We start from the raw sequence: 22902 nt of genomic DNA, 5'->3' as shown, positions 1-22902 counted from the left end.
ATTTATTAATAATTAATTTATTTATTATATTATAATAATTTATTTATTAATAATAATTTCGTTATATTTTTTAATATATTTTTTTTTAATTAATATAATTTATAAACTTATTTAATATTATTTTATTTATCGGTTTATTAAGTTATAATTAAATAACATAATTAAATATTTTAAAAATATAAAATAATTAATTTTTTAATAATAAATTATATAATTTAATATTATATATAATTAATTATATAAATAAACGCATTTTTTTACCCGTTTTTATATTTTATATTATGAAAAATTTTTTCTTTAAATTATTAAATATTAAATTTTATTTTTTTCGAAATTTATTAATAAATTATTTATATATATATTTTATTATTTTAAAATTAAACGCGTTTATTTCGCTTTTTAAATTTTTTATATAAAGTTAAAAATGCGTTTTATTTTATAAATATTATAATTAAATAACTTTTATTTTTTTTTTATTTTATATTATAATAACTTTTATTAATTTATTTATAAAAATATAAATATTAATATATATTATATATTTATTTAAAAAAATTATATTATAATTTAAGTGATTTTTTTACGTTAAATTTAAATTAAAATATTTAATGTTAAAAAGTAAAAATATATTATTATAATTATTTATTATAATTATATTATTTAATGTTTTATTAAGTTTATTATTAATTAACCGAAATGTTTTAATTATAATTTATATTATAAATGTAATTATAATTTATAATTAATTTTAATTTTAAGGTTAAATTTAAAGTTAATTTTAAAATTAATTTTAAAATTAATTTTAAAGTTAAGTTTATAATTAATTTTAAAATTAAATTTATAATTATATTTATAATTATATTTATAATTATATTTATAATTATATTTATAATTATATTTATAATTATATTATTATATTATTATTTAAATTAAATATTAATATTAATATATTTTTAATTTAAATACGGTTAATTTTAATAAATTTTTCGGAAATTTATTTTTTATTATTTATTTAGTTTAATAATTTTTAAAATAATTTATTTAATTTTTTATTTAAAAACTTTAATTTTTAATTATTATACGTAAATAAAAAATCCTTATCGTCATTTTTAATAAAATAATTAATATTTTTTTTATATAAAATAATTTTATAATTAAATATACGTTAAAACGAATTATTAATAATTAAATTATTTAATTTAAAAAAAAGAAATAAATTTTTAATATTTTTTTATAAAAATAAATTAAAATATAAGTTTTATACGGGATTATATAATAAATTATTAATAAATTTTATTAAAAATAAAATTAAAATTTTTTTAATAAATAATAAATAATTAAATTTTATATAATTAATAAATTATAATAAAATTTTTAAATTTATTATTAAAAATAATTTAAAATTTAATAATAAAAAAAATATTTTTTTTAATAATTTAATTAAAATAAATAATTATATAAAAAGTAATAAAAACGTTTATAAATTATATATATTAATATATTATTTTAATTAATTAATATATAATATATTTACCGTAAAAATAAATAATTTAAATATTAAAATAATAAAAAAATTATTAATTTATAAGTTTAAATTTATAATTTATTTAATAAATATTTATATTTTTTAATAGTTTTTTTTTTAATTAATTAAAAATTTAATAAAAAGTTTTTTTTTTATTTAATTTAATAAATATTTAATTAAATTATTAATATTAATTTATTTTAATTTAAAATAATTAAAAAATAATAATAATTTTATTATTTTAAAATTTTATTATTATATAAATTAAATGTTTAAATAATTTTAATAATTAAATTATAAAAATTAAGTTATTTATTTAATAAAGTTTATAAATATAAATAAAAAAAATTATAAAAATATAAAATAAAAAAATATATAACCGGTAAAAAAAAAATAATATAAAAAAATATAGCGTTATATAAATTAATAAAATTTAAAATAAATGTAATAAAGTTTATAATAATCGGTTAAAAGGTTATTTAAAAAAAAATTAAAATAAAAATGGTTTAAAGGTTTAATAAAAATATAAATAATTTTTAAATTAAAATTTTACGGATAAAAATGGTTCGGTAAGGTAAAAAAAAAAAAAAAAAAAAATTTCTTATCGATAAAAAAATATTATTATTATTATATGGTATGGTATATATGGATTAATAATGTTTTTTTTAAGTTTTAAAATTATTTAAGATTTAGTGAAGCGTTATTTAATGTTAATGATATATTAAGGTACATGTACTAAGGTACGACGTCATGTGACATTAAGGAAGTCATAGGTAAAGTTCAACAGTATTAAACTTAATTTGTCATTGCTTTGCATATGCCCGAGACCCGTCCTTTCCCCGTCTTCGAATCCGGGCTCCGCTTAGAGGCCCACTTCTCGTGTTGTGACCAATGATGGATCTACCTAGGTACTTAAGCCACAGCCGTTGGTCACAGCTGCCCGCGTGCCCGCTTAGCTCTACTACGTACTAAAATACTCGTGACAAATTCGTGGAATTGGCCGGAGAACCTCAAAGTTTCTACAGTTCTTCGTCTTCAGCTCTCAGCCCTTCCTTTCAACTATTAAGGCCACCTTAGGCATAGCAGCCCACCCGGCCATGATCGTACATGTCCGTCCACTGACGTGACCAAAGCAAAGACCTATTAATAACTAATCTGTCAAAAACACAATTCTTCAACTAATGACTAGGTAATTTACAGCTGCGAGAATCTCATGGCTCGATAATCGCCTGCACGTCCGCTTACTGCTTGCTTCGCGAATCGTGATTCGAGCTTCGCATTGCCTCCTCTCGGGACAGGCATAGCGGAGATGGAGTTCGGCATGTGCTGGAGACCTCAAAAATCGAAATCAACCCATCAAATTCGCACTCTTCATATCCTATCCTTACGTTAGCCAACACTTGGTTAAGAGCATCCTGTGCCATCCCGCCTCTTACATGAAAACGACCGTCGCATCGGAATGATTGATATGATTTACGATATGGACACTGGTGAATACGAGACTAATGCATTGGTAATTGTTAGTTACGATTCTTCTAATTGTTTACATGCGCATATTTACTGACCACGATCGATTCGCGACGTAGAATAATATATCATCTGTCAACTTTGCTTTTTACGACCCCGTCTCTCCGACCCTCGCGTCTTTCGGTTCTCATGCGCTCGAACTCGAAAATGGGCTTCGTAGAGATGGATTCTTGGCTTATTTCGATACCGTTCGACGGGGGGTGTGGTGTTTTCGCCTGTCACAAAAGGACAGACAATCAGCCGCGCCAGCTTTTCCAAAATCCGTTGGAAGTGCTGGATTTACCTTTTCTTTAACTGAAGAGGGTGCTCTGGAATCTGCTGCATTAGTCAAGAATCGCCAATATGGCCCGAATGCAGGAAACACCCCAGCAAGCTCGTCGTCGTCTAGTGGTTCAGCTGGTCTCGATTCAGCTTATCGAACTACACAATCTGCTACTCTCCCCTCGGCCCAGCCATTCCCTACCCTGGGCGAACAAGAATCTAAGACAGTCTCGTCTGTTGATTCGAAAATCACTTCCTCGACCCCAACAAAGGATATCTATGAACACTTCATCCTTGCTGCCCTGTCGGCAATCTCTTCTAGTTTTTGCGCTACTACCGGCGCCATCCCGTTGAGCTCCCGGACCCTTCTCCTCCCTAGATCTTCCCATAGTGATTGTATCGATACCCCAGCTATTCTAGCGTCCCTGCGCATATATCTCACAACTACAGGTAGCCTTGTTATATCTTTTGCCCTCTCCCCGGCTGAAGGTATAGTCAACTTGTCTGAAAATTTGGGACACACTTTGCCGTCGCTTGGCGTAACTGTTTTAGCAGCACCGTTGGGCATGTTTGCCACTTGCCATCCTATTGCGAATTCCGATTCTACCGCTACCGATAGCGGGTTTGCTCAGTCGCCCGACACGCAGGTTATGAGACTGCGATCCGAGAGAGACGACGGCCCCTGGCGGAATGTCTGCGCCAAATTCCTTCAAGCGCGCAATATACCCTCTTCATTCTGCGAATCTCAAAACTGGATCGGCCTACAACGAATGCGACGAAAGCCAACGGAACAGAACATAGACGGAAAGCGGACTCCTCTAATAGGGGCTCCCAGCATATCGTGGCCTGTCAATCTCTGCTTCTGTAAGATATTTTCACGACTCTCAATTGGAGGCGAAACAGAAGATCAGTCTGCGTCCCAGCCTGACCGGAGTTTTGATCCTCTCAAGGCCGCCAGGCAATGGGTTCTAGGTGCTGGAGAGCGAGACGAGGCCTTAGCAAAAAATAAAAAGGATAGGGATGCTGCAACGGCCCGAGAGGTTTCGCTAGCTGATGGCCAGGCCCAGCATGCGAGTGGATTGTCGCCTTTAACCTTACAGCGACCCAACAACGCCAATGCGTTGCCAGGAGGTTTATATCCGACCCCACCAGGTGCTCAGAATATTATAGGCGCGACTCCATCCATGGATGGCACTGGTTCTAGTCCCGGGAATAATGCGACTGCCACAACAATGGTAGATGTTGACGCGACTCGCAATATGTCGTATGGCGATAACTGGGAGAACACGGAAGTCAAACGTGAGCGCCTGGGTGCCTCGTTTGAGTCTGAGAATCTCTTCGGCGAACTGGGACCTGACATGTTTGGAGATGCGGATATTACTGAAGCCGATTTTAATTTCTTCGACGAGCAACCGGGCGACATGAGTCTAGGTTCACTTGACCTTCCTGTACTCTCAACTAGTGACCCAAATCTTGATCTCGCGGTCAGCCTGCCATCAACGCAGGAGTCACAGTTCAAATCAGGCCCTCCAGATATTCATTTACCCGACGCAACTCCTTCGCCAACATTTACAAAACCCGAGCTTAGACATGCTCGAAGCTCGCTGGAGGATGCCCGACGCTTAGCTGGACTAGAATCCAACAAATTCCCGCCTACGAGCATGAAACGACCTGCAAGCCCATTTAACCCCGATACTGTATATAAGAGAATCAGAGCGTCTTTGGATAACCATAAGGCCGTTCAGAAGAACTCCCGTATAAGCGCATCTCCACACGGCAGCATCTTTGACAAGGTGAATTTTGGGCCTTGCTTGTCAATAGTGAACAGCAAATATGAAGGCAGCGGGCGCTTCGATTACTCTCTTGAACGATCTGGAGATTCTAAATCGACCAACCTAAACGAGCCGCCAACGACGGACTATTTACGACGGCATGTAAAAGGCCGTAAGGGCTTGAAAGAGATGCCTGCAAAGGTTGGGCAGGTTTTGATCCGTGCTTCTGGAGTCCAGGCTCCTGCGTCGAACGGAGCGAGTCCTTCAAATATCCCCTCGAATACCGAAGAGGCTCATTCAGATGCTGACGAGGTCAGCCTCGTATCGGATCAAGATGACTCAAGCTACGACGGTGATGAACCTTCATCTCCTATAAAATCCGTAAGCATGAGACGACGGTTGGTCGATGACGATGGGGAGTCGCTTGCCACATCATTCAGAGATCTTGAGTCTGTGGATGTGAGCTCGCCGCATGAATTTCCCCAAACTTGCAAATCTGAGGCAGATCTTCCGCTTACGAAATATTTTGCCGACCCCGAACCACCCCTACTTCAATATTCATTACCAGATGACCAACTCATAATTGCTGCGCAAATTCTCACGGACCAGTTTGCTACTTGTACTCTCCTAGCCAATGTATCGTCGTCACAATTAGGATCAAGGGTTGACCGACGTCGTCAACTCACCAGTTTAACACGCAGATCGATACAAGACATTAAGTCGAGCCTTCCCCCTTGTCTAACAATTGCCACCGAATACCAATTTCGCCCGTTCATCGAACTCCAAGACGTGCCGCTCCTTGGCCAGCCTACGAGGATGCAACCTAGGCCACCAAACGCCGATCAAATGAGGCCGAGCAACTTATTCCAGATCCCGTCTCCACATTTTGAGCTGCGGCGGTATGAATCCAAGTTGTCTGTCTTGCCATCTGCAGTTGCTTTCTGGGAGAGTCTTGGGCTTAGCCCGTCTCCCGGGAATAAAGATATCAACGCCATCTGCATTTTCCCTGATTATGAAGGTCTCTCAGATGACATGCTAGTATTCGCCGATAGAATGCGCAGTATATACGAATCATTGAAGCTAGGCTCGTTCAATCGTCTACCAGCGACCTCTAGTGTAGAGAACGGCCTATTCCCTTTCGCTATTGAGAAAGACCCCATACCATTCAACAAATCCTCACCCTTTCTAAGACCCTCATTAGCGAATTGTGCCTCCAAAGTCTGTCAAACGTTAGTGTCAATGAATGTGGAAGAGATCAATTTTGTTGTCTTCTTCGTTTATTCGCCCGACGTTACGGGTTCGATAGTCGAAAGCTGCGCTGTCTTCAACCAGATCTTTGAGGGCTATAGGAGACTACTATCTACCAAAAAGTTACCGATTGTCAATGACTTAGCTCTGCAACTAGTGCCTCAGGATTTTGTGGCGTCCTCAAATTCGGTGGCCATGCCATCTCCTTTCGAATTTTCCAAGCTAGCCATGGAGACGTACGATAGGTGCATTCAATTTGGCGGCACAACTCCATCCCCAGCCCTAGTGCTTGAGCAACCGCCGCCACGAATGATTGACTTCAAGTTAACAACAAACCCGTCCGCATCTCTCTTACACGAAAATGCATGCCTTCACATCGCTTATGCGCAGAGTATTGACGGGAGATGGATCACTGCCGCTTGGACGGATAATAGGGGCAGCCAACAAATGACAGCATCGTACTGTCTTGGAAGGAAGGGCAAGAATCTGTCTAGACCAATTGCAGATGTAACGGCAGGGATTTGGGCGGCGACTCTTGATTTTATTTCCGCTTGGAAAGTACACTGGCGAGTTATTATCGCCAAATGTGGTGCGATGGAGCAGTCTGAGATAGAGCTCTGGTCTAACCTCGCTCAGGCAGAGTTGAAAGCATCGATTAGCCTAACGCTCGTTTCAGTGGATACAGATCCATCCATGCAACTGCTTCCTCCTGTTGTCAAGGTGTCTAGTAGCGCTCTATCAGTATTTTACTCAACACCAGTTTCCACACCACAAGGGTCTATGGTCTCGCCTGAGCAGAGCGGCAACCCGCCCACCCCTATCCGGGAAAACATGGGGACAAGTGCACCTACTCCGGGGGCTGACAACAACCCGGAGTCCGACGGTGACGCTACCTTAACGGAAATCACGGACCAAACGTGGGGTGCTGTTTTATCACATAGGCTGAACAACTCAAGTTCCCTGATGGAGCTCAATCCGGCCCTTGTCAGTGGGTACCTTGTAAAACGGGGTGGATCGCGGGTCGAAGACCCTCCGGTCGTTATGGAAGTCAGCATCGTCCATAACGAAGGCAACCCAAGAGCTTACGAGTCGCTATTGAGGGAGATGCTTACATATTACCGGGGCCTAGGAACATTAGCCAGGGCTCGTGGGATGATTGATAAAGAGAGCGATATTCGACCGTGGCATATCGCCGCTGCGGAGAAAGCTGTTAAAGCGCTGTATATGTTAATGTGATATGCTAGGGTTGCTTTTTTCCGAGGCACAGAGGGCATTGCATGGGGACCTTGCTGTCTTAGAAGGATAGGAGGTAGCAACTCGTTTTTAGCGATATAATAAGATACCAATACTTATTCCTAAAAATTATGCGGAGTTTCCTTTGTTTCATTCGTTAAGTTGTACTAATATAATGTCAGCGTCTTATTCAGGGTTACTTTGAGGGTGACGTGTTAAAAGAAGCATAGTAATATCCATTAGATATCCTATCTTGAAAACGAATTTTGCAATCTCGCTTTGAAGATGTAACACCACGACCTGGTCTCGGTAGTAGTTATTATCGGTCGAAAAAATAACCACCTTGGCCAATTTCAGTCCAATATGCACTATACAGGCGTTACAAAGCGGATAATAGGGGTTAGCAGCGGACTTTAGCGGACTATTCGTAGGTAGTTACAGGCTGGATCAATGCTTATATTTACAACACCAAGTCCTCCCACGTGAGCGGTATCTCATACCATTATCCGCATGCAAGAAGGTATTTGGCGCAATGAGTTGGAGCAGATATCTAGATAAGTAAAAAAAGGCAATGGGCCATCGGAGCCGAGCGGTTTTGGTTACATTGTTGATAGAAAATGCATAATCAAATTGAGCACCGGGGGCAATAACTGGCGATACGTTCGAATATTTAAGGGGCTGGAATCACTCTGTCCATCTCCTTAATGCTAGACTTTCTCTTAACACTCACAGGATAGTCATTAACATCTGTAACTCAAATTTTTGATCGGACCAACATGACTCAACTTGTATGGCTTATTACCGGTTGTTCCTCTGGCTTCGGGGAGCTAATGACGCATCATGTTCTGTCTCGTGGCGACATCGCTATCGCTACTGCACGAAAACTGAGCAAAATAACGCACCTCGGTCGGGCTGGCGCGGCTACTTTAGAGCTAGACGTTACTCACTCTCAGGAAGCCATAAATGACGCCGTAGCGCAAGCCATCGCCCTCTATGGGAGGATAGACGTGGTGGTGAATAACGCGGCATACGTTGCGACAGCGGCGTGGGAAGACATGGAGTAAGAAAAGTAACCAGAACATAAGACGAGACATTTTACTCACATAAAGACAGGTATGGTCAGCTTTTGGCACAGTTTGATACGAATGTCTTTGGCGTTGTCAAAGTGACCCGCGCGGTTTTACCTCACCTGAGGGAGAGGAAATCTGGCACGATGGTATTCATCATTTCCCTGTCGGGCTGGTATGGGCATCCCTTTAACGGCCCTTACTCTGGCTCTAAGTTTGCTTTAGAAGGTAATAACCCGGATCCTTTGTTTATAGGCACCTGATCATTTGATTAACTCTGTATAATTAGGGTTGGTCGAAAGTTTGAGCCGCGAGACAGAAGGATTCGGGATTAAGACTCTGTTGATCGAGCCGGGTAGGTTCCGCACGATGCTCCTATCGCCAGATCATATTCACACAACCCGATCCAAGATCCCCGCCTACAACAAGGCTTCAAATGCACACGTCGATGGACTAGCAGGGGAGGATAGAAAGCAACAAGGTGACACTAAGAAGGCTGTCAAGATCATCGTGGACCTTGTACGGAAGGAAGGGATCGCAGAGGGTAGGGAAGTGCCGTTCAGATTCCCACTCGGCACAGATTGCTATAGCGCCATGTGGGAGAAATGTGAAGAAACCATACGTTTACTTCGGGATTGGGATCAGGTTATCAACAGTACGGATCATGACGATTAATCTGACGAGAATTAGGCATTGCGATTACTAGTACCTACTATGAATTAGTAATTAAATACAACATCAATGTAGTATCAAGTTTCATAAGCCACCATCAATCTGATCTACAGACATGTTAGCAGACGTCTTTTAGATAGATTTATAATACTTACTAACGACATTTTTGTTCGTCCAAACCTCCCAATCCACACAAGTCCGTGACATAGCATGGCTAATGTTTGCGTCATCATAGAAGTCGTCCGGTCTTTCTAGTATCATCCAACCCATCCCACCAGATAGGTGCCACTTTGACAAGAATTAGTAAATTGTTTTCAGAACAAGAGGATTAGGTCATATCTCGAGATCAAGAACTCTCGAGTGAGATCAATATAGACTTTCTACTTAGGAGAGAAAAAAAGGGGCGGGCTGGAAGAGTGACTCTCGATATCACGTACAGCAATATGACCTAGGTGTAATTATCAGCATGACATCCGGGCTAATTATCAACGGTTGCGTTTGACTTACAGTGAAGTGGCCAGATGCCCGGATTGTCCTGTGTCCATTGGATCACGATGTAATGACCAGGCAACAGCATTTGAACGTCACGGCGCTGTGGGTTCCTTGGGTTCACGATGGAACCATTCCAACACGAGCCGTAGTTGCCGATGAAAGTCGCTTTCGACTTATCCGGCTTCCATTTCTCTACGTACTCTTCCGCTTGGGAGACGTTGATTCCGCGCTGCGGTAGCGAACTCGACCTCGTGCCGCCACCGAAATGATCGGAGGCTTCGCCCGGAGAAAAGACATGAGCGAATTCCGGTTGGCCATGCGGAAACACAGTCTCATTGTCACCGCAGCGCCCTTCTTGTAGCACAAAGAAGTTGTGACCGTGAATGTGGACAGGATGAGGTTGGAACCCCGTGTTCTCGATGATAAAGCGGAGCGATGAGTTACTTCCATAGTTGTGAACGTTCTGTATATGGGGGAACTCGAACTTGCCGTCCCTAGCACCAAGAAGCTGTGGATCATTGTAGTCAACTCGGAATGTGCGGTTCGCCATGAACCAGAGATTAGATGATCCATTTGGCCGTAGCTCTATGGGAAGTATCTCCGTAACGCTTGGTTCGTCCGGCGCTATTGGGTATACAGGCACAGTTCGCGACAAGGGGTCGTTTCCACAATAGTTGTTGTATGCATTCAGTCCAGGTTGGCTTCTTGGTTTCCGAGTCCGATCCGCGTTCTCATAGAATATTACTGCATTCGCTAAATATGATCCTTGCTTGCCCGGCGAACAGTTTGGAGGCTTGTATGCTCTGAGCCATATCGAGTCCGTCGGCCTACCTGTCGCGCGTACTAGGACGTCTGAACGTTGGCCTGGCGCGAGGGTCACCACATCAGTGTCGTATGGTTCAATTGGAACCAGGTCGTTGGTGATGATGGTCATGTTATATCCATCGATTGATACCTTTTGCACAGCGAATGCTGACGTATTTATCAAGCGCAGACGGTGCGTTTTGCCAGAGGTGAAGTTGAACGAAGCAAGCGGCGCACCGTTATTGTTGTAAGAGTTTTTTCCGTTTATCAAATTGTTATCAGATAGAGTGACCTCAACGTTATTTTCAAGGAATCCTCCAGTGATAACATCGTAATATTGATGGAAATGGTCTGAGATGGCGATTGGTCCTATGTCAATGTCGTAGTCGACGTGTGTTGGGCCGTGGATTACCATTGGCCCGGCGAACCCACTCACAGCTTGCGCTTCATAGTGTGAATGGTACCAACAAGTACCATAAAGATCTGGCTTGAATGAGTAGGTGTACGATGACCCGGGTGCGATCGGGCATTGAGAAATTCCTGGCACCCCGTCCATCCATGGCGTCTCTTGCTGCAACATACCATGCCAATGTATGGCGGTGCCCTCATCTGAGATATTGTTATGGACTGTAACTATAGTAGACAATCAGAACTATTCACTCGGAAACCTGAGGGAAATCGAATGAAGTGCTATATACTTACTTTCAACCCAATCTCCCCAGTCACATTCTATCAAAGGCCCCGGAAACTGAGAGTTCACTAAGAGCAATTCCGCCTCTACACCATCCGGAGCAGCTGTCCCCTTTGTAATCGTAAAATCATAGGTCCGCGTAACTCCTGTATCAGGTCGAGTTTTGTATGGATTGGTGTTGGTTGCATTCATGCCCTCCCAAGAACAGTCGGAAGATGCATGGTATGCCAGGCATCTGCTTTGGTATTGAGCGTGAGGCACCGCTAGGTTCGATGTCGCTGTCTTTATCAGTCTATTGCTGTCATTTGAAAATATAGTAAACTTACAGTCCTGCTCTGGAAGATCACGGCCAATAGTACTGTTGCTAACAGATTGCGCATTGAGTGCTTCTATAATCCATCTCCGTACTGAAGTCATTGTTTAAATGCGCATGAAGAAATAACATCTCTCAATACCCCTTTAATTCTGTGCTACCATACCTATGCACATGTAGGTAGAGAATCTCTAGATGAATCTCAACTGAGAAAATGGCCCGATAGGACAGGAAATCCTTTTGATAATCGTAGAGGTAAAATCAAAGCTAAATTGCCTTGAGCTCAAGATGATGATGCCCACATTGAAGCTAAGCTCATCGCACTTTTAACTATCGGAGATACATATAACAGGGACAGGCTACGTAAGTGAGAGTATACTGTTATATGGAAATGAATGTGCTTGTCATCGAGTTTCTTGTGGCAGGACTTTCCGTTGGGTTCAGCTTTTGCTATTCCAAAACCCCGTAACGATTGGAGGGTAGTATGGATGTGCCTCGGGGTGCAAATAATCAGTTTAGAGCGACCTTCTCTCCTATGAATCATATATATACGACAGAAACTTCTCAGGTAGGTAGTCAAACACGACTGTATGCTCTCTCTTATTGAGTTACGATACGGTTTAGAGGTGTCTGCTAAGTTGTATGCCCAGCCAGATCTTTTTGCTAGGTAAATACCTATCTAGGTAACTATCAAGGTATATCTTGATATATTGTACCTATTTAGAAGAGGGAAAGAAGAAAATGGAGTGTATTTTCCTGAGGTTTCTTTGTCCCGACATTGCCAGTGTTCTCAAGCTTCGGGATACCCTGGTAAAGCAAAAGTAAGTTTTGGAGAGGACAAATTTCTGCTGGAGTTTGGAAGTGATACTAGAAACAGGGGTGGTTCACCTTATTCACTCCAGCAAAGTTGAACGACACACATCCATGGATGTTTCAACTCTCTTGAATAATACTGAACCGTCAATTCATATCTGGCTTCAAGACACTAAAACACTAGGACACGAAGACCATATACATCTTTAAGACATTATAAGGTATCTTGTTTCAAATGGATATTGATTCGTGGTGTGACTAAGGAGACTGTTTAAATTAACAAAGAATTTTGAACCGCTGTTTAGTATAGGTACTAACCAAGTATTGAATAACCTAGTTAGCAGTCACATTTCATGCAATCGAAACAAAGAGATGGATCAGTTGGACAACTCAAGAAAATGCTTAGGTAAGAAGATATGGTGTTTATAAACACTGCTCTAAGAAACTAAGAGATTATTCACCATAATCGTTTTCCTCTTCTTTTATTATGCCTATACAGTATCATTTGTTCTTCAAAACAATAGTGGTCATATTTTTTTATATATAAGGAAGCCATAAAAGCTATTTGCAATTTCAGTCTATCACTCTATCAATCTATCAATTACTCAATTCGCATTCAACTTATCATTCGGTACGTTAACAATAACCCATAAAATATCCTGACAATAATTAATATCGAATATGTCTACCTCAGCCCAGCAGACGCGTGTGCCTGTAGATCAGGTCAACCTAGACTTACTTATCCTTCAGTTGCAGAATAAAAGAACTAAAAGCGTGCAGGTTCTCAACCAATTCATGAGAACAGATAGGCTTGCCCACGTACGTCGGGTCTCTAGCGATTTTGATTATCAGGCTTTTCGACTGTTTTTAGCGGGGATATTTGGGATTTCTCAAAACAAGAGGCTACTCTTCCCCCCTCTAACACGTGGTGGTGACCATGTGCTAATTAATACGGAAGACCATTTTTGGGTTTTCCTAACTCACATCCAATCTGGTGGCTACAACCATCTTATAGATGCTAATGAGTCTGTCTCGCCGACTATTATAATTCCCCTACCAGAATCGGATCTTTGGACCCCAATAAGAACAGAGTTGGACTCGCCCAAAACGGATGGAGTGAACTCAGACGATAACCGAGAAAGCCCAAAGCAGCCGGAGCAGCCGAAGCAACCGGAGCAGCCGCAGCAGCCGCAGCAGCCGCAGCAACCGGAGCAACCGGAGCAACCGAAACAACCGGAGCAACCGAAACAACCGGAACAACCGGTAGAGCCGGTAGAGCCGGTAGAGCCGGTAGAGCCAGAAGAGCCGGTAGAGCCAGAAGAGCCGGCGGAGCCGGAAGAACCGGCAGGCCCGGCAGAGCCGGAAGGACCAAATGAAGATGACGACGATATCTTCAATCCCGAGATGGTACCACCACCGGCTGATAAAGTAAGTAAAATGACGGATGGAATGGAAATCAATCTTGATCAACCCGTAAACCCTAGCTGGGAAAACGTAGCCAAGTTCTTTACAATTGACGTGGACGCTATAGATGCCGAGATACCGGGCCTTAAGCGAAGGCCGAGAGATGACCAACTCTACGCGATATATTTCTTATTGACACGGCCCCTTCGCAGAATTAACGCGGGTATTCTTTCGGACGATGTCGGTGTAGGAAAGACGACAGTAGCAATACTGACGATCTATATTCACCATCGTATCCACCATATGTGGAGAGAGATACAGACAGAATGGTCGCGCGAGCCACCAGACAGCGAGAGAAAACATCTCAAGTACAAGGGTCAGGCGTCTAATGCCGTTTGCCCAAGCCAGCATATATCCAATTTGGGGTTTGAATGCCCATGTTTTAGAAAGGGAGTTGCTTACAAAATTGCGAGAACATTACGGCCAAACCCCTCACTTATTTTCTGTCCCCCTTCTTTGATACCGGTGTGGGAAACTGAGGTAAAACGATGTTTTGACTTCTCACCTGATAGCCCGGCTCATGAGATGAACTTTATGGTCTATAGGAATAATGACGAGGTCGTCCAAGCCACACAAGCAACAGTTGTATATGATGAGACATTTCCAAGGAAATATCACAACGCCAATACAACAGGACCTCTAAAGTCCCGGCTTGCTGTTATTGTTTCTAGAGCTTCAGCGCACACATTCGCAGCAAAGTATGTGGAGCCTAGCAAAACCGTACAAAGGCATAAGTTAAATAATGTTTCTCGACTTGCTGCCACTTTCGTTTTTATGGATGAAGTTCATGATTATCATGGAAGCCGTACAAGGGAAACAAACACCTTTAGAGTTCTCCAGAGGATAACGGAAGATAGACATGATCCTACTATTGCGATAGGTCTCAGCGCTTCCATGTTAAGCGGTGGGCCGAAGTGTTGGAGGGGATTCATCAATCATATGTTCGATTCAGCGTCCAAAGAGATCACATTTCCGGGTCTTGAAAATAAAGATGCCTTACGAAAGCAAACGACAGATTGGGATTTTCTGACAAATAATAAAGTCGACCCCGAGAATGAGAAGACCACTGAAAGATATCGACATCTCAGGGAATTTCTACGCGCCTTTCTACCTGAAATAATGCTCCGCCGAACTAGCCACACGAAGTTCAGAGGAAAATTTATCACAACCCCTTCTCGTGATATCATTACAAGGGTGGCAGACATGCCCGACGGGCCTGCGAGAGAGGCACAACGGGCTTTGAGCAACTTGGTTCGTTCTTGGCTCGATCAAAATTTCGAGCAAAGGGTGCGAGAATGGAACGAAAATGGTCGAATAGGCGACCAGCCCGATCGCAAATCTGTTCAAAAAGAGGTGCTTGAATCTATCGAACAGAGTATGGCTACTTCTAAGGATAAATCATACGAGATTATTCTTCGCTCGTCGTGCTTTCCGGCCCTTGCACACCTCGTGAAAGAAAAGGCAGTCAGATATGAAGATATCTTGGGACCAGCCATAAAAGAGATCTCCAAGGAGATAACGGCAGCTTTCAACCAAGGGATCAACGAGGACGGGTCTGGTCGGCCAGCAAATGCTCTAGTAGTTACGCACGCGCTAAACAATGTTTTTGCGAAGTCTCCGTTTAACGTCCACCGGAATATACTATCCCAGAACTCACCGAAGCTGAAGATTGTTTGCGATTACATCGACCATATCATTGAGTTGAAGAACAAAGCCTGGACCGAAGACTCGGGTTTCCCCGATCCAGGGCAGGAGCCCGATGACAAGAGCGCTGTAAGACACTGTCTACTGTTCTGCCAGACGCAAGTATCAGCTTTCTTGCTTTTCATGTTCCTGCATCGCAAGTATGGCAATAGGATAGAGTGGATTTACGTGCATTCAGATATACCACCGTCTGAACGACAGGGCCTAGTCGACCGGATAACTCAGCCGTGCACCCGTGATGATAAGAATAGGGTCATGATATCGACCTTTAAATTGATGGGGACCGGGTACAATATACAGAGAGCAAATTACTGTATAATCACTGAGATGCCCACAAGTCTTGATGTGCAGAATCAGGTCAAGGGACGCATCGACCGCACTGGCCAAACGCAGATACCCATCAGCGTTCAATTATACGACTCGCGAAACCTGGCTGAAGCCGTGAGGTACAATAGGAGTGTCAATCGAGCACGGTTGACAGAGCCTACTGAAATTGACCTCGCAAACTTCATGACGGATGAAGGAGCCGACTAGTCTAATTACGATCTGCTTAGAGGCTTGTGAGTACCTAGCTAAGCGACTACAAAAAAGGGCAAAAAAGCAAGAGTGTCCTATTATCCAGTATGTCATTCATCTTAGAGGTATTAGAAAAGGTTCCATGGTTCTGGTTCATATATGGTAACATCTACGAACGGCGGTCATTTATCTCGTCTTTCCTTATCTTTCTATTTTCCATTGGTATAGTTGATAGATATATCCAGTTTCCTTAGTTTATTTAGTTCTATACAGAGACAGAGCCTCTGTAAAGGGGTTTGCTACTTAATATACTGCTTTTCCTCATACCCGGATAAACGCATATGCTAGTGCCCCTTTGTTGCTTCGAGGATATTTAAAATTAGCCGATGAATTCACATCCTTCCATCAGAAGTTTAGAGCCTGTTCGCCGTAACACAAACACCAATGGCTTAACAGCATCAGTGGTTTAGTGGTAAAATCCATCGTTGCCATCGATGGGCCCCGCGTTCGATTCGCGGCTGATGCATTCATTTTTCTATGCATACACAACTACCTGGGATATGTGCGTAATGTTATTGGGTTTTTTTTTAAGTTGTACTCCTTATACGTGTTAAAAATTTGGCGGGTTTTTAACACTTGTCTTTCTCCTTGTAAATTCTTAAAGGGATAGGAAACAAGGAAAACTTCGAAATATCTTGAAATTTTTAACATTGTTATTACCTAGATACGCATGAAATAAGTTAAAATAAGCTTCAAGTTTTCTACACACATATGCCGAAGCTCAAAAAATCAAGCCGCCATCCACTCCGGTCCCAAAGAGGAGAACTATGTATTCCGTCATCATACAGCTACAGCCTTATTTCCCCAATTTACCTTCCTTAGTGCTTCCATAGGTTAGTACCAAGTATCTAGTTGCGGTATCCCAATCAACCCGCTCAATGGCCATTAACCCCATTCGCGCCATTCGTCGCGCAGCAACTACTTCCGCTTCCGCTCGCGCCATTCGCGTTCGAGAACGCGAGCCTGCTCAGCTTATCCGAAGCGTCGGTGACGCCGGCGCCGGCGGCCGCGACCTGGCTCGGGGTGGAGGCGTAGGAGGGCGGGACGTCCATGACGGGGTTGCTGGCGAAGAAGTTGCGGGGCCTGAGGAGCAGGGTGATGGGCTCGGCGGGCATGACGGGGAAGTCCTCGGGCGCCGGGATGTGCGTCACGCCGAACGTGTGCCACAGCACCACGTTCGTGTTGTCGATCGACTCCGTCCCATCCCCGATCCACTCCGGCAAGCCGAGCGACGGCTCACCCGAGGTTTGGGGTACGTGCCGGCCTGCGGGCCAGAGCTGGTCGTCCCGGTCTGTTGTGGTGCTGGTTAGATGGCGGGTCTGGGATAATGGATGATAAGGTGGAGGGGGGAGGGGTGGGGAGGAAAAGGGGCTTTCTTACATTTCGTGACGTGCACCGCGTGTCGGGCGAAACCGGCTCTCTTCCAGACTAGCGAGCCCTCCTTCGGCAGTAGCGGGGGAACTTCTCGGCTGACGAGCTTGTAGCTCACAGGCTTCTTGCTGTAGGGGTGTAGCTTGTTCGTGTTGCAGATATCCCACGTGCGGCTCGTGGCGCCGTTATAATCCGTCTTCGACTTTCCGGTCGTGTCCAGCTTCGTTCGCTTGGCGTAGAATGCGTTACCGTAGAAGTTCTCGGGGCTGCCGACGGGCGCGTCTGATGGGACCGCGTCGGCCATGAAGACGGTGTTGTTGGGCCCGTCTACGTTGGCGTCTATTCGTAGGCAGAACAGATGTTGGTGGTTGTGCGCGTTGACACCTGGGTATACTTGGGTTCCCCAGCCCTTCGTGTCCTCCTCGGGGTCCATGGCGTATGTGTTGAGAATACCCGTGAGCCTGATATCCGGCTGGATGGTACCATCTTGGTGGAAGACCCACTACTTTTAGTTAGCATTTAATCAGCACTCGTATTGTAAAAGAGGTCTTACTTGGATGGCATATTCGTAGTTAGCAGCAGTGAAGATCTGTTGAATGATGAGTTTCCTCGCCCGTGTGACGATGACCGACTCGTCTCGGAAATCGCTGTGCTTGAATAATATGCCGTCATCTTCCTCATGAATGCATATCGCATTCTTGATAGTGCGGATTTCACCGGATCTTGTAGGGAAATCCGCGTCTAAGTAGTGAATAGAACCCTTGCAGTCGCAGCCCAAGGAGAGACTGTTAGTCATGTAACCAGCACCGTACTCTCCTAAATCAAAGGCGTGTTTCCTCTGGTGAGGGTGCTCAGGGTTTCCGCTACGAAAATTAGCTGACACATTTCAAACAAAGGGGATCAGGATGCTTACTATGGCACCACCATCTCCGCCAGGGAGAGTCGGTAGAAAATAGGACGAACAGTCCCTTTATCGTTGAAGGTGATGTCGTTGAGAACAATGCCCTCTCGGTAGTTGAAGCCAATGTGGAAGTTCCAGTTCTGCCACGATATTTCTCGGCCGTTCATTGTGAATGATACGCCTTCAGGCTGCGTTATGTTGATAGGTTTCAGGTCTTTGCGGTATCCTCCTAGCTTTTCAATGGCGGCGGGATGATAATTGATTGGAGGAGCTCTGCTCACTGGCCTTCGGATCTTGGGGATGTCGATAGCAACAACCTCCTGCTTGTCTGCGTCGTAAATCGGGCAGAAGTCTAGGGGGTATTGATATTGGCAGTCATCAACATCAGGTCGATAGTACATCAAAGCTTGCTGGAGTCGAATCTTGTTGCCGTGCCTCTCATCGTAACCAATCGTCCAAGGGTCACAGTAGACCTTGTGCATCTCTTCCTTAGGAATACCACTGATTACACACTGTTCGATGACTTTGGGGTCCTTCCGAACTGTGAATTCAACATTCTTCAACTCTTCCATGGTAATCTGGATACAGTTGTTAGTGAAGCCCTTAGACTCAACTCGTTGATACTCACAATAGGTTGTAATCCATCTAGTAGCTCCCATTTTGTTATCGTGCCAGTCGAAAGATCTACTAGTCCGTCGTAAACCTTTCCGCCTGGTGCGATAACGACGATATCTGCGATTCTCAGGGGTCGAGGGGTGTTGGCTGGATCCTCCATCCATTTTGTCATCTCCGCCTTACGCGGCTCGTGAAGTGAGACGACATTGAAGAAAACATCTCCATGAGCCTTCTTGACAATGCCAATGGCTGCTTGAATCTCATCAACAGATAAGGGGTCAAAGGGGTGCGGGACGGAGCCTGAAGTTGCGGAAACCATCTTGACGGACGCTTGATGGGGGTATGAGGAGAGATATTCCGATACTGTCGAGTTCGTCTCGTGATGACGGCGCGACCTTAAATATATACTCCTCCAACCACATCCTGGCGTCAACGGTTCTGACCCCTAACTCTGGTAGCCCTAGATGCGAATGACGCGGTGACACGCGGAGAGCCATGTATCTAGCACCAATTAGCAATAGAATTATCCTAACAGCATATGATAAGAGCTCCACCTGACGTCTAGTCATGCTGTAGGGAGAACCCGGTATCGAAGCCTAGGCTCAGCACTGCAGACGTTAGCCCCTCTCATGTCCGATAAGTCAACTGGGTAGAGCTGTGATAGGAAGATCTCGGTGTGCCCCTCTTCGTGTGCGGGAGAGCCAAGTGGAAGCCAATTGCGGGGAATTAGCCGCATGTAGTTCCCGAAACCGGTATGGGCTTAAAATCGACGGTCGACGATAGGCTGGTTTAGTAAGAACTTGTTGGATAAGGCCTTGAACGCGATAAGTGAAGCCGTTTCAAGTCTTGTTATAGTCCGATACCGGGTTTTTGCAATGTTGGAGTCTGGTATTCAATGTCATATATCTTCAAATTGTGCCTGGATTCTGGCGATCCTAGTAGCCCACGATAGTTTATCTTTTACTCATTCCGAATGCCATGACGAAGATCCCGATTTCCGAATGCCCATACCCAATCATGACAAGGGAAAGTTATATACATAAACGCCATAAAACAAATCCTTCGCTTATAGACGATCGGACTAAACTGACCCTTGTGCCACTAGCAAAGCCTAGACAGTGAAGCTTGCTGCTTTAAATCTATGCCGCCTATCAACTATCTCTATCCAATACAAATCGATCCCGAATGGTCACGATGCTGCTAATATCTTGTCGCAATGTATGAATTGTAAAACTGTTTCCGTATAGAGAAAATAGACTATGTTACGGCTATGTGGCTTAGGCTCATGCAAGACTCTCATTATATTCTCTCTTTCTGGCCTAGCCTCATCCTTGAGCCTTAGCCGTGTCGCATAAAAATGATAACTGACTAAAGCCGCAACCAATCATTGACCCAATCACATTGATTGATCTCATTGCTTGATCCCTGAACTTGCTATATATTGCGAGTATAAACTGAGTACCGAGATCCAACGCTTGATGTGAATGAGATTTGATCGTTGATTCCCTAGTACAACGCCTTCACATCTAGTGGTTCGACAAAGAATCGTTCGATTGACGATATGGATAGGAACTATTATTATTAAACTTCACTATCACTCAATTTGTCTCAACGATGGTTCGATGGGGCTGAGTTGGTAGGTAGTCTTTGAACTACGACGCATGAAGTTGCTATATCCGGTAACTCATATGCTCAACAGGACAGTTGTTTTTTGGGGTGGGTTCGTATTTCAATTCAGAAATTCATTGATAAGAAACAAGAGGGATCAAGTTACGCGAAAGACGGAAGTGTGAGGTGTTTAACTCTGAAGACTCAACCAAGTATGTGCAAGGACTTCGAAATTGAAAATACCAAAAGTCTCTAGAGTTAACATAGAAAAGACGGGTCAAATTATTATATATGTAATTTATACATGCATATCGAGGCAACTAATAGCGAATGCATGACGTGATGGGGTATAAGTGGCTATTTATGGCGATGGAGATGACTAATGACTAACGAGATGACAAATGCCAAATGCCGAATTCTCGTAAGATTCTCCGCGCAAAAAATTCAACTCAACCGATATATTCTAGAAGAGAGAAAAGCGGTGCTCTGATGCTAATATCTTCCAACAATTCTAGTTAAGTCCGTAAAGCAGCCTAGTAATCGGTATCATCATCAGATCTTTAGCATCTGCAATGGTGGAGAAGCCAGATCCGAAGGATTCAAGATCGGGACGAGCGGAAGCCCCGGATTTTATCACGGTAAGCTTGTGATCCACAAAATACCCGTGCCGTACTCGAGCTCCAACGGCGTTATGTTTGCTTTGGTATGTCCCAATTTTAATAACACCCATGCCGTAGGCTCGCCGCGAAAGGGGCAAACTTGCCCAAAGAGCGTTCAGACAAAGGCAAATTGACACTATCCGAAACCTAGAGGAAGAGAATCAGAGATTACGCAAGGCAATTTCTGATATAAGCGACGCCGCACGCCAAAGCGACGTGGCACTGTCGCTAGCTATCTCAAATGCTTGCAAAGTAGCAGGTCTTCCAGCCTCCGAGACGGAGGATCCGCCAACGTTGACCAGTTCGGAGGACTCCGGATGGTCTTCTAATGATGACACAGCCAACATAGCTCCTGTGTCGTTAGCTCCTGTTTCACTTGATGATGATAACATCTTAAACTATCTAATCCCATCCTATGATGACAAGGAGGTAGTTGACGACTGGTCACAATTCTTCCCTACCGGGGACTCGGGGGCATATGTCTCACCCACCAACTTAGAGATGTTTGATAGCGGCATAGACATGGCTACTTCGTCAACTCTACCAAGTCTTGGACCGCCATTGAATGCCACGGACATCTCGACATTTACTTTCGAGCCGGACAGAGCTATCCATCTTACGAACCCGCCACCGGACATCATGCCCTACATGGGCGAGGGAGCCTACACTTTAGCAGGCCAGATGTACTGGGCTGCTATGGCGTTCGGTTTCCAGGCAATCAAGGCCATCATCTCAACATCAACGCCACCGCCAGCGGCTATCGACACCGTTTCGGATATTTTCACACATACGCTTAAACATGTAGCTCTCCCAAAGGTATCCATATCTATCCCATTGTTTCTTTATTACTCCTCGCTAAAACATACCTACCTAGATAATGTACTTGATGCACGCGCGGCTCGCCTTCCGCCGATACGGCTACTTCCACCTCGCCAGCGATGAGAACTGGGAGGCGATCAAGGTAACGTCAACCCGCAACTTACCTCCATCAGCACCTAAACTCCCACCCCCTTCCCCCTTTCCCCCCTTTGCCCTATCAACCCATTCTGACACCCCCACTCCTCGCAGGCCTTCCTCGACCCATCCGGTCCCTCGAAGATGCACGCGGCGCTCGCCGAATCGCTGCAGCGGGCCGGGGTGCGCAAGGACGACTACCTGGACCCGCTGGACGTGGAGCGGCGGCTGCGCTCCCGCTTCCGCGACGCGTACCCCGTTTTCGAGGCGGCGCTGCGGGGGCGCGCGCTCGCGGCCGAGCACGTGGCCTGCATGCGCCGGCTCATGCGCGCCGTGTCGCGGCAGTCGCTGTGCTTCGGCGACGGGCCGCGCTGGAGGCCCGAGAGCGTGGATGCGCTGGCTAGTGCTTGGGAGAGGGGTACGGGTATGGGGCTGGTTGGTGTGTTTTAGGTGTTGGTGAATGATCCTGGATGCTTATGGGGATAGAAGAGGATGAGGTTTTGGGGTGGATAGGCTTGGGGGGGGGGGGGGGGGGGGGTTGGCTCGTCCTGTGGTGGGAAAATAGGCGTGTTTGGCTTATAAATACCAATTTAAAAATAACCAACATGCAAAAAACCCTGAACCAAACATCC

At 43.6% G+C, this 22902-nt stretch overlaps 6 protein-coding genes and 1 non-coding gene across 7 annotated transcripts; 5 read left to right on the top strand and 2 right to left on the bottom strand.

Annotated features, from left to right (window-relative positions):
* The first annotated feature begins 2497 nt into the window (after positions 1 to 2497).
* On the top strand, positions 2498 to 7934 carry F4807DRAFT_282873 (mediator complex subunit 13 C-terminal-domain-containing protein). The gene is made up of 2 exons (XM_047994707.1): positions 2498 to 3044; positions 3112 to 7934. Exons 1-2 carry the CDS (start codon positions 2985 to 2987, stop codon positions 7567 to 7569), a joined length of 4518 nt encoding a protein of 1505 aa, XP_047850092.1. The 5' UTR covers positions 2498 to 2984; the 3' UTR covers positions 7570 to 7934.
* Positions 7935 to 8143: 209 nt separating this feature from the next.
* Positions 8144 to 9467, top strand: F4807DRAFT_282864 (NAD(P)-binding protein). Its single transcript, XM_047994706.1, has 3 exons — positions 8144 to 8626; positions 8680 to 8861; positions 8923 to 9467. The coding sequence occupies exons 1-3, from the start codon at positions 8343 to 8345 to the stop codon at positions 9306 to 9308; spliced, it is 852 nt and encodes a 283-aa protein (XP_047850091.1). The 5' UTR covers positions 8144 to 8342; the 3' UTR covers positions 9309 to 9467.
* On the bottom strand, positions 9349 to 11709 carry F4807DRAFT_471068 (putative multicopper oxidase; the record flags this gene model as incomplete). The annotated part of the gene is made up of 6 exons (XM_048002882.1): positions 9349 to 9412; positions 9461 to 9593; positions 9743 to 9753; positions 9813 to 11234; positions 11304 to 11570; positions 11619 to 11709. 6 exons carry the CDS (start codon positions 11707 to 11709, stop codon positions 9390 to 9392), a joined length of 1947 nt encoding a protein of 648 aa, XP_047850090.1. The 3' UTR covers positions 9349 to 9389.
* A 1358-nt stretch (positions 11710 to 13067) lies between these two features.
* Positions 13068 to 16440, top strand: F4807DRAFT_471065 (uncharacterized protein). Its single transcript, XM_048002881.1, has one exon. The coding sequence runs from the start codon at positions 13100 to 13102 to the stop codon at positions 16118 to 16120; it is 3021 nt and encodes a 1006-aa protein (XP_047850089.1). The 5' UTR covers positions 13068 to 13099; the 3' UTR covers positions 16121 to 16440.
* A 117-nt stretch (positions 16441 to 16557) lies between these two features.
* Positions 16558 to 16628, top strand: F4807DRAFT_t139. The gene has a single exon. It is a non-coding gene; the product is annotated as a tRNA-Gly (tRNA).
* A 409-nt stretch (positions 16629 to 17037) lies between these two features.
* On the bottom strand, positions 17038 to 19368 carry F4807DRAFT_453978 (copper amine oxidase; the record flags this gene model as incomplete). Its single annotated transcript, XM_048000519.1, has 5 exons — positions 17038 to 17453; positions 17543 to 18035; positions 18087 to 18396; positions 18447 to 19012; positions 19063 to 19368. The coding sequence occupies 5 exons, from the start codon at positions 19366 to 19368 to the stop codon at positions 17038 to 17040; spliced, it is 2091 nt and encodes a 696-aa protein (XP_047850088.1).
* Positions 19369 to 21229: 1861 nt separating this feature from the next.
* On the top strand, positions 21230 to 22720 carry F4807DRAFT_464653 (uncharacterized protein; the record flags this gene model as incomplete). The annotated part of the gene is made up of 4 exons (XM_048002162.1): positions 21230 to 21295; positions 21395 to 22132; positions 22191 to 22277; positions 22385 to 22720. 4 exons carry the CDS (start codon positions 21230 to 21232, stop codon positions 22718 to 22720), a joined length of 1227 nt encoding a protein of 408 aa, XP_047850087.1.
* Between the last annotated feature and the right edge of the window lie 182 nt (positions 22721 to 22902).

The sequence above is a fragment of the Annulohypoxylon truncatum genome (assembly GCF_022578515.1).
Source record: "Annulohypoxylon truncatum strain CBS 140777 unplaced genomic scaffold F4807scaffold_42, whole genome shotgun sequence".
Taxonomy (NCBI): Eukaryota; Fungi; Ascomycota; class Sordariomycetes; order Xylariales; family Hypoxylaceae; genus Annulohypoxylon; species Annulohypoxylon truncatum.
This window is presented reverse-complemented; position numbering and strand designations above follow the sequence as displayed.